The sequence below is a fragment of the Danio rerio genome, chromosome 13, assembly GCF_049306965.1.
Source record: "Danio rerio strain Tuebingen ecotype United States chromosome 13, GRCz12tu, whole genome shotgun sequence".
NCBI lineage: Eukaryota > Metazoa > Chordata > Actinopteri > Cypriniformes > Danionidae > Danio > Danio rerio.
In genome coordinates this window covers 42,660,574-42,672,584 of record NC_133188.1, presented here as the reverse complement: position 1 = coordinate 42,672,584, position 12,011 = coordinate 42,660,574, and the positions used below count along the sequence as shown (strand labels likewise).

Sequence of the window (12,011 nt, the reverse complement as noted above, 5' to 3'; positions counted from 1 at the left end):
GTCCAAACTGCCAGCCTGCATAAAAGACTGGATTTGTCTTTGCAGTAATACTTGTGGCGTTGAAATTTGCAAACTGTTTTAGACACAAATATCCATCGTTTTTGCCCAAATTATAATTTTCCAGTTCAAGATTTAAAAATTGAGTAATGAATAAAGTTGAAGTAGATAAAAAAGTTGAAGAAAATTATCTTAAACTAAAACTATTAAACATTTCTCGTCTTATTTTGAAAAACATATCTGACCCATATCTGACCCCAAAGGTTGATGACACTTTACAATAAGGTCTATTTATCAGTGCATTAACTAACGACGAGCAATGCTTGTTACCAACATGCAGTTGTTCTTTGCTAATTCATATTTACTTGTCTGTACTAATACATTTCTAAAACCACAACTGAATGTTACATGAGTTTATATATAAAAAAAATACATAGGTAAATTTGTTTAATTTAATTTGTTTAAACCTTGTGAATTGATGCATTGCAGCATAATAAGTTCACAGTTTTTATTTCTTTTTAAAATCAACCTTAAAATGTAAAGACATTATAAGTACAGTGTTCAGCATTGTTCAAAAGATTATGCTCAGTATAGGATTTTGAAAAAGTTTTTAAAAGCAGTCTGGTAACACATTACAATTAGTGCTAGTTAATGTATTTACTAACATGAACAAACACTAAACAATACATTTATTACAGTATTTATTAGTTTTTGTTAACGTGAGCTAATGGAAATAAAGTCATTCCTTATTAGTTCATGCTATTAAATAACTATAACAACCACAACTTTTGATTTTAATAATGCATTAACTCATTTTAGACACATTAACTAGCATTATTGTAAACTGTGAACAAGTCTTTTATGTGTACGGCTGCATTTATTTAATAAAGAAAATACAGTTCAAAGTTTGAAACAAAGCTTTTGTAAAATTGAACATGTATATTTATTATTATTTGATCATTTGACGCCTTCTATTTTATTTTATTTTATTTTTTACAATATTTTAAATAATACTATTAAAGGGAGAATGCACTGTAAAAAATGCTGGGTTCCATACAATCCCTTCATGTCGTCCCAATGGAAATTAAGTTAACTTGGTTTTTACAATTTTAAGTTGATTGAACAAAACAATTAAGCTGTCCAAAAAACCCTCAAGAATTCTGTTGAGCAATAAATAAGTAGCTAGAATAAGCAGCAAAATACATTTTTGAGTGTGTGTATCTTAGTGTGTATAATTACGTAGCCAGACATGATGCTTTGTATAGTCTAAATTTTACATTAAGTGTCACCAAATAATATATGAGCATAATATGAGTTCAATCTATCATTAGCCTCAATAAGAAAACTCATTTAAATTCACTGTTCTGCAAAAAAACATTGAGAACAAAAAGCACAGGATAAACAAGCTATTTGTGTGTGCCAAAATCCGAATCAATCTCTTTTTGAACATAACATGTTTTTGAACATAAGCGATCGACAATTCAATACCCCCGACTGACTCACATTATCATGATGCCTTTTTTTGATGGTTGTTTGTCTGTTATTTCAGTTTGAGCTGCAGTCGATGCTGATCCTCTGTGACTTAAACATCCCGCAGAGAGACACATGCAGTGACCTTCCTGCAAGGAGACAGGTGAGACATGTCTGACATCTCAATTTTAAAGGCAGACACTGCAGACAAAAGCACTATTTTTAGGCATCAATTTTGAGATTTGGGGCTTTTTTAAGTCTAATGTAAAGGAAACATCCTGAATGCACTATTGAGTGTATCATTTGTTGCACCTTTTTAGCTTGTATCTGTACACTCTCAGAAATAAAGGTACAAAATCTGCCACTGGGATGGTACACATTTGTACCATACAGGTGGACATTAGTACCTTTAGGGTACACCTTTGTACCTTTAAGGTTCACTTTTTTACATTTAAGGTACTGTGAGGTAGGGCTGGGCCGATAAATTATATCATATCGAATCACAATGAAATTTATGTCAGTAACGATAATAAGCTATGGACATTTTTACTCAATTTTGATCAAAGAGCCAATCACACAGCAGAAATATACAACAACGGTAATGTGTAATTGTGTTGATATTATGCTCTATCCAGTATTGTTTGGCGAGCTCGATTCACTTTTCTACCAGCAGTATTAGAGGTTAGACTGTCGTTTATTTTAATGATGACTATTTTTACCATTTTTAATTAAGTAAAACATTTATTTTAAAATATTTCTATTATGTTTAATTTTAGAAAATACAATACGTAAATTTTTGTTTGTGTACTGTATATCTGCTGTCAGTTACAGTTCTTCAGAATATTATATTTTATATTGTATTTTATAAGTATATTACAGAAAATCGGAATCTCCAAAATCTCTGAGTATTTATTCATTCATTCATTTTCTTTTCTGCTTAGTCCCTTAATAATCCGGGGTTGCCACAGCGGAATGAACTGCCAACTTATCCGCCAAATGTTTTACACAGTGGATGCCCTTCCAGCTGCAACCCATCTCTGGGGAACACACTTACACTTTCATTAACACACATACACTAGGACAATTTTAGCTTACCCAATTCACCTGTACCACATGTCTTTGGACTTATGGGGGAAACCGGAGCACCCAGAAGAAACCCACGCAAACGCGGGGAGAACATGCAAACTCCACACAGAAATGCCAACTGACCCAGTCGAAGCTCGAACCAGCAACCTTCTTGCTGTGAGGCGACAGCACTACCTACTGCGCCACCGTGTCGCCCATCTGAGTAATATGTAAACTTTTTGTTAATATGTTATTTAATGAAGCATCTAATCTTTGTGTCTTCAGTCATTGTTGCGATACTCCTTGAAAGCTGGAAGCATTACCAACCTATATCGAAATATATATCGGTACGGTTCAATATGAAAAAGTATTATCGAGATTACACACTGTGAGGTATACACTTGTTTTTTAAGCTATTAATATGCACCTTTTGAAAATGTACTGCCTTGTTGACAGATGTTGTACCTTGATTTCTGAGAGCAGAGTTATAAATTACAGTATTCATTCATCCATTCATTCATTCATTCATTCATCCATCCATCCATCCATCCATCCATCCATTCATTCATTCATTCATTCATTCATTCATTCATTCATTCATTCATTCATACAGTATTCATTCATTCATTCATTCATTCATTCATTCATCCATCCATCCATTCATTCATTCATTCATTCATTCATTTTCTTTTTGGTTTAGTCCCTTCATTAATCTGGGATCGCAACAGCGGAATGAACCGCCAAATGAATGGAATGGAATAATTGACTGAATGCACTGAACTGTAACCACTGATATCCCTAATACTTGTTTTTCATACTATGGAAGTCAATGGTTACAGCTTTCCAACTTTTTAAAAACTATCTTCTTTAGTGTTCAACAGAAAAAAACCCTTTAACTCATTTGGAACAAGTCAAGAGTAAAAACAGTAAACGATGGCAAAAAATTCATTTAAGGTGAATTTTTAGGTGAACTATCCCTTTAATCAGCAAAAATGTAATGCTGCAGCTCTACTATTTCCCAGCATTCCCTTCTCTGTCTCCCACAGATCAGAATCGGTGTTTGTTAACAAAGGTCAAATGTCACCGTCTAGTCAAATTTCCCGCTTTCTATTCGAATGTATGCTAGACTCCACCCCTGACTCTGCCGCTGCCCTCCAATCACAGACCAAGTATGAACCACTTCATGCATATGTATGAGCAGTCTGTGGTTATGGTCTCCCTTGAGTTCAGATAGTTGAAAGGGGATTTAGTTGGGTTTCTTGGTCTGGGGGTCCCGTCAACCCAACTGATCCCAAGAAAACAGGGGCTTTTCTGTCTTCGGGGAAATCATGGCTCGCGCTGCAGGTGTGCGCGGGCCCTTTTTACTCATTTTGTTGGAGATAACCATCATCTGCACGGCGCAGGTAAATGCAGTCTTTGTTCTTTTCTTTTCAGATATCTGAGGCTGAGTTTAAGGTGAGCGCTTTTAATTCAGAGTAAGAGAAAGAAAGTGTAGAGAAAGTTCATTTTTAAAAAAAAATTAGAATCGAAAAAATTCTTTGAGGTATGACTGCACTGCATTTTTGCATCTGCACACACCTGTTGCAGTTTAGCTGTTTGAACTGCTTGTTGAAATGCATTTTATTCTCATTTTTCTTTGCTTGAAATGATATTTACTTACTGAATAATTTTAGTTATAATACTGAAGAACTTTTGTATTATTCCATCTAAAAATTTAAAAGCTTATACACCTGAAAAAATGCTGGGTTGATTGAAAAGTAGTCAAAAATATTTATTAGTTAAAATTTATGTAATTTAAATATTATATATTTTATATATAATGTGTATTTGTGTTTATTTATGCTGTAGAATTGCATTATGAAGCTCATTTACTCTGCAGTTTAACAAAGAGATTTTTATTGACATTTTTAATATTTAAAAAACTAATATTTTATATAAAAAAGTCATAAATCTAGATAAAGATAGAGAAATAAGTGTGTAAAACACCAGAAAAAGTAACTAAAATAACAAAAACTGTCAATAATGGCATGTTGGAAAAAGAGAAAAGCTTATCACAGTGTTTGAGATTTATTTTATTACGCAACAACAAAAATCTGAAAGTGCAGTATAAGATAATAATATTTCATTGTTTTTGTTTTGTGTTTGTTCAGTTCTGTTTGTGTTTTTTTGTGCTAACACAAATGAAACAATGAGAATGGAGCACACAGATACTTTTTAAAGTACATTATATGTTTAAAAAAGGGGGATGATATCAATTTTCCTACACCATACATCACTTTAGTCTATTACTGTAACTCTGTGAATATGACAATATTGTGTACTTACATTTTTGTAATAGAGGACTGGATCTGGGACTCCTGGTCCTGCTGGTGTGCCTGGAATAGATGGCATTGATGTGAGTTGATTTTATTTTAAATGTGAATAATATATATATATATGTACAGTTGAAGTCAGAATTATTATCCCCCCGTATATTTCCCCCACAATTTTTCTTACATTTCTAAGGATAATAGTTTTAATAACTCATTTCTAATAACTGATTTCTTTAATCTTTGCCATGATGACAGTAAATAATATTTTACTAGATATTTTTTCAAGATGTTAGTATTCAGCTTCAAGTGACATTTAAGGGCTTAACTAGGTTAATTATACAAGTTATGGTAATTAGGCAAGTTATTGTTTAAGAATGGTTTGTTCTGTAAACAATCGAAAACAAAATGTTGCTTTAAAGGGGCTAATAATTTGACCTTAAAATGGCTTTAAAAAATTTGAAAACTGCATTTATTCTAGCCGAAATAAAACAAATAAGACTTTCTCTATTAGAAAAGATATTGTAGGAAATACTGTATAAAATTTCTTTCTGTTAAAAAAAAACTTGCGAAATATTAGAAAAAAATAATTCACAAATCAAATAATTTGACTTCAACAATATATATATATATATATATATATATATATATATATATATATATATATATATATATATATATATATATATATATATATATATATATATATATATATGAAGCAAATAAATCAGCAGAATGTTATACATTATGTGTTTGTCTTGCAGGGGGAGAGAGGTGACACCGGTGAAGATGGCTCTGCTGTAAATATAAAAAGTTTTATCAGTCACAATTTGCTCTATTTATGAGTATCATTGCATCTCACACACTGTCGTTTGCACCCAAAGGGTCTTGATGGAGATGCTGGAAAACCTGGTTCTGCTGGACTTCCTGGATTACCTGGAGCTGATGTAAGCAATCACCCTAACCTGATTTCACCAAGTAGGACATGTTCCTGGATTAACATACATGTTGATGCTGGAACAACATTCCAGTCAGCCAATCAGAATGAAGGGATATGTTTACAGTTTATGTTAATTTTAGGCTAGGGGTTAAGTTTATGCAGTTCAAAAGTACTGTCATCCTACTATTATTTCTCTCTGATTTTGGGAATAGTTTACAGTTATGGTTGGGTTTAGGGGTAGGGAATAGATATGGATTACATTTTCCGACCAAAAAATTATTTTCCAGGATCAACATAGATGTTAATCCAGGATCACATTGTACTCTGCAAAATTATGACGTGTAAGGAATCATGTTAAAATCTCAAGTTAATCGTATATGGGAAAATAAAGGTCAGTCAATAGTGGGCGGCACTCTTAAGAGGGTCAAAAAATGCAGGGAATTTCTCATGCCGGACTGAAGCAAAGACCAAAGGAAATCTGGCCATCAGACAACAGGGGTTTTGTTTAAGCAGACACCTGACGCCTGGACTTAATTAAAGAGGATTCTCTGTGAAAATGGAAGTAGGGGTCAAGAAAGTATCTCTGAGACGGAAGGTCCAAGAAGATATTGAGTAACTGACAGGTGTCTTTGTTTTGTAGTCATAGGTTGGTCTGTTGTTATTTAAAGAGATAGTTCACCCAAATGAACACTTACTATTTATGCTTCCTCTAGTGGTTTCAAATCTTTGAGTTTGATTCAAAGCTTTGTTCAAACATTTCTTCTGTTGAACACAAAAGAAGATATTTTGAAGAATGCTTAAAAACCTGTAACCATTAACCTCCATAATAGGAAAAACAAGTTAATGGTTACAGTTTTTTTTTTTTAGCTTTCTTTTAAATAAATTATTGTGTGTTCAACAGAAAAAAAGTAACTCAGGCAAGTTTGGAAGAAGTAAAGGGTGAGTAACTGATGATAGAATTGTATTTTTTAAGTAAACTATACCTTATAAAAACTGCTTTTTTAAAGCCTCCACCTGTTCCAAATCTGAGTTTCTTTTCTCAAAAGAATATATTTTGAAGAAGAAACTGGTAGCCACTCACTTCCATTTATTTTTATTTTTCTACTACGTCAATTAATGGCTATCTTCAACATTCTTTAAAATATCTTCTTTTGTGTTCAACAGAAAAAAGATCAACTTTTAAGATTTGGAACCACTTGAGTGTAGTTAAATATTTTCTTTTTGTGTGAACTATCTCTTTATTGTTGCTTGGGATAATAATGACAATGATGCAACCTTTCTCCTTTGTGTCCCTCAGGGTCTCATAGGCCCCATTGGAGAACCAGGCCTCGACGGGCCCCCAGGACAAAAGGTGAGCTACTAATGAGTCTTCTGCTTCAGTAGGGACCAGATCTCAAATCACAGCACTGACTGGCCCTGTAGAGGGAATTATAAGTATTTTCACATGACCACTAGTTCCTAATCCTGTCTGTGTGCTCACTGAACTGTCAAGAAAAGTCAGATTCATCAGTTCTTATTAAACTCAGCCAAATTCAAAACACAGCACTTCACTTAGTCTGAGGAGATTCTCTGGTTTTGTGGGATTTTTCTAAAAGTAACATTACAGAAAAGTGATTATTTAATTTTCTTGCTTTTCTTCCATAAAACTAAATGAAAACTAAATGAATAAAAACTAAATGAACTTTTGTAATCCCACTTTATATCAGGTGTCATGTTCTATTGCATAAAACAGTAGCATTTTTTTTTGTCATTACATCTAACCTCATATAACCCAGTACGTTCTTAAAGGGAAAGTTCACCCAAAAGTTTATTTTTTTTTTTACCATTTACTCACACTCAAGCGATTTAAATGTGAGTAAATGGTAAAAAAAAAAAAAAAAAAAAAAAAAAAACTTAAATTCATAAAAGCACATTTAAAGATTAATACTGTTGTAGGAACAAAAAATTACAGTCACTAAAAGTTCCCCCCCAACATTCCTCTGTGTATCTTTTGTGTTCAATAGAAGAAAGAAACTCAAACAGGTTTGGAACAAATGCTACATTAATTAATATGTACAAAGAAAGAGTAAGGTGTATTTCAAACAGAGTATTGCAAAGTAAGCTACATTTCATTGGGTTGTATTCATCAATGGGGATGATTTTTGGGTGAACCGTCCCTTTAAGTAGCACTGTACACTGTTGAGTACATACTGTAAAATTAAGTGCAAGCCATAAAGCATTTTTGGTTGAATACAGTTAAGATTAGGAACAGGTTTAGTGGTTCGGGTATGTTTAAGTTTAGGATTAGGGTCAACAGTGTACAGTAATTGAAGAGTTGGTTTCATCTTATTTGTGTTTTCAGGATGAATAAATTCTTTTCATTACTCTTAAAGTAAAAAAGCTTTAGGAGGCAGAGTAAATTGATAATTTTAGATCAAAATAATTCAGATGGCTGTTAGAGATTTTTGCATCTGAACAATTTTATATGCATCTACAGAATTGAAATACAGATATAATTACAAGCAGGCATTTTGCATATTAACACAGTAAGCTAAATGTATCAGATATTTAATTTACTTGCTAGTAAATAATAGTTGATGACACTTAATAAAGTGGGTCCTTATTTGTTTACTACATACTAGTATTTAATTCAAGATTATGGTAATTAAAGCTTGGATGCATATATGTTTACACTATTTCTCTGAGTAAATGTCCAGTTATAACAATTTACAGATACTCAATAATATACAAATAATGGTTTTACATCATGCACTGCTTTCCAAATGTATTTAGACTGTTTAAGCATTCCTGTTGTCAGATTTGATTCAGTACTTGGAGATAATTTATTTTTAGCAAAGTGACTCATTCATTCGCAAATACTCATTTATTGTTAACATGATTGTGTCTTGTTCATTAAGCAGTATATTTAGTGTATAGTGTACATGTTGTATTGTAGAGTATAACAATAAATCTACTGTTTGATTTTCGTAATTGACTTAATTGACATAATTGACTTTCATAATTAAATCCTATAGTACACTTTAAAAAGGAAGTTTAATGAAGTCCTACATTAAGTAATATGTACAAATAAAGAATGAGTAAGTTGCATTTCAAACAGAACATTGCAAAGTAAGCTACAATAGCTTTTTATTGTTTTTATATATAACTGTTTTATGTTAAGCCTAAAAAGAACATGTGTAATTGTTGTTGCAACAGGGAGAACCTGGTAAACCTGGTATCAGAGGAGAGGCGGTAAGTCAGATTTTGTCATCTTTTAACATCTCTAAAGCCCTTGCATTCAAAACAAAAACAATCAAGATGATGAATTTAGCTATAAATAAGTCTAAAGCTGATCTCTAGATACTGCACTGATGCTACATAACTTGTCACAGTGCACAAAGCAGAAAAAAGTAAAAGAAAATATTTTTGCAACTATAAATGTTTTTATTTATTTAGCTTTAAGATATATTAGAAATGGGAAAAATCCTTATAAATGCTTAATAATTGAAAATGTGCAAAATGTGTATGTTTTCTTTGTTTTAGGGTGTTGGACCTGATGGACCAATGGTAAGTGCCCTTTGTTTTATATAAGCATGCGAAAATGCATTTTATTTTTTATTATTTTTGTGTTTATTTTGAAGAAGAAACTTAATTAAGGCTTTTTATAGGGCCCACCAGGACCAGGAGGACTTCCGGGAGAGCTGGGAAAAGTGGGACCACCTGTGAGTTACTCTTTAACTTTATTTATTTATTTTTTGTTAAATAATAATAAGCAGACACTTAATTACTCTCGTTTCTTACATGTGATTTGTTACAGTATACAGTACCCAACTAGTCAAATTAGCCTTGCTTTTATTTTATTTCCTTTAATTTACTTAATAATCCTTTCTTTAGATTTTTGGATGAAATAGGAATCAAATATGTTTATGACCATTTGGAGGAAAATTCTTTTTTTTTTTTTACGAGAAATTATATATAATACAAAAAATATGTAATAGAAATTATATATAATATAAATTATTGTATGGAATTACAATTTAAATCTTCAGAATAATCATCAGAGTTCATTTTGAGGACTTTGAGCTTCTGCTTTTTTAATACAATAAAGTCCATTATGTCAGCCTGTTATGATCACCAGTGATCGAGTGGCTGCAGATTGCAGGTAAACACGCAGAACGCAACAGACTTCAAATCCACCATTACATGGACCAAAAGTTCCAGTCATGCACCACACACTCACACCTGTTCCAAGTCTCCTTTGAATACACTTACAGAGCTGATGCTGCTCATGTACTGATTTCACCACACATATATATGGCTCACTTTGAAACTCTCATGGCTGAGTCTTCTGTAATGTGAAGTGGGGACGCTGACAACAGAGTTCGAATCCAAATGCAGGGTTTATTATGCAGAGAATGATCAGGCAAGTAACAGTCAACAAAGGAGTAAACAGATGTATGCAGGCAAAACCAGAGTTGAAGTCAAAAACACAGACAGTAGGTCAGTACAGGCAGGCAGCAGACAACAAAAACAAACAAACAAGGTGGGGGTCAAAAACACGGCAAAGCAAGGCATGGAAAATGCGTCAGAATGTCACAAAACTGTAAAACAAGACTCAACACCTGGAGCGTCATGTACGAAGACTTGCGTTGAATTTATACTAAAACATTGCGTATGCACAAAGCTGTAAATATGCGTACGCAGTAAAAAAATCTGAAGTATTAAACAGTGCGTACTCAGAATCCCATGCATATTCTCTTTGTACATCCAAATTAACGTGAAAATTTGCGCACGTGCATGAGCGCAAAACCTTTCCCTGCCTCATCCCCCTAATAAATATGGTAATGACTCTACTTTGGCAAAACCAAATAAAAAAGCAATGGCAAAAGCAGGCAAAAAGAGAAACTTTGAACAGAATATGAATTGGAGGTGCTCCTTTCAGAAAAAAATGATGTTATTTGCAAGTTTGTCCTCTGGAATTAATAACAAAAAAAAGAAAAATAGAGTGGGAGAGTTTAGCTGACGCGGTTAATGCAGTGGGGTCTGAACATCGCGCTGTGAGTGAATTAAAAAAGACATGGTCCGATGTAAAGGTGTAAAATTTTGTAGTGTCTATTTAGGCTAAGTGCAAATAGCACACCTCGTTGGAATGAGCTAGTTGAGTGATTCCCTTCCATCACCATTTGATTGACAGAGACAAGATAATTGAAGAGAGTGGCAAACAGCAGCATGAGTGGCATAGCTCGTAAAGTGCATGGAAACATGTTTTGACACGATCAATTATGAACCTGGTTCGAATCCAGCGTCTGATGAACTCATTCTTTTTTTTATTCATTACATATCAGATTTTGTCTACTCTTCATCACGAGGAAGACAAGTAGGAATCATTAATAAGTGTGTGTTTTATGTTAAGCGCATTTGAGCATCACATATTTTTTGCACATTTATTGAATGGAAATGTTTCCGATTTACACATGCAAATATGTCTTTAGATGGCGCCTTTATAGCAATGTGCATGCAGTCGATCACTCCGATTACATTGGAAAAACTGGCGATCGCTGCAAATTGCGCTTCAATGTTTGGCTGGTAAACTGCATGATATGGAAACCTTATATACCTGCTAGACATGCGGATGATCCCGTCCCATACAGCTGCCATTGCACGGCTCAGATACATTGTAGTGTGCAATTTAACACAACTGCCTCTAGGAGTCGCCAACGGAAACAAAACAAACACACAAGAAATGCACGTACGCCAGACATGAAGTTGGCATGAACAAACACACATTCTCATGTTCATTTCATTGTTAGTAAATCCAAACGTGAGCGTGAAACCTGGCATACGCAAAGTTTTCGTGCGCATGCAGGGTTGATACATGAAGCTCCTGGTGTGTGTTTCTGTGCTACTTTTAAAGTCCATATAATCAGTTCTGAACAGCTTCAGCTGTGTGTTAGCAATCAGTGGGAAACCGGAACAGGTGTGTGTGTGTGTGGTGCATGACTGGATCTTCTAGTCCATATACCGGCGGATAGGTAGTTCTATGTGATCTGTGAGTTTCCAGCGATCTATAAGGGTTAAATGGCTGGTGATTGGGACACAGCCTTTTTTATTTGGACTCTGTTAAGTTTTTTTTATTATTATTTGTGTTTCATGGTTAACTATTGCTGCAGTCTTTCTCTAAGTTTTACCGTTTTGTAAATCTATCTAAAAAATAAGCAACTTTATGAATGCTTAATTGATTTCTATTTTGC

At 33.5% G+C, this 12,011-nt stretch overlaps 1 protein-coding gene across 1 annotated transcript in view; it reads left to right on the top strand.

Annotated features, from left to right (window-relative positions):
- The first annotated feature begins 3,784 nt into the window (after window positions 1-3,784).
- Window positions 3,785-12,011, top strand: part of col9a1b (collagen, type IX, alpha 1b) — a 40,608-nt gene continuing 32,381 nt past the window's right edge. The window contains exons 1-8 of the mRNA NM_213264.2: window positions 3,785-3,935; window positions 4,871-4,927; window positions 5,606-5,641; window positions 5,726-5,788; window positions 7,079-7,132; window positions 8,977-9,012; window positions 9,304-9,327; window positions 9,429-9,482. Coding sequence (NP_998429.2) covers window positions 3,861-3,935; window positions 4,871-4,927; window positions 5,606-5,641; window positions 5,726-5,788; window positions 7,079-7,132; window positions 8,977-9,012; window positions 9,304-9,327; window positions 9,429-9,482 — 399 coding nt within the window. The 5' untranslated portion in view covers window positions 3,785-3,860. The remainder of the gene's footprint in view (window positions 3,936-4,870; window positions 4,928-5,605; window positions 5,642-5,725; window positions 5,789-7,078; window positions 7,133-8,976; window positions 9,013-9,303; window positions 9,328-9,428; window positions 9,483-12,011) is intronic.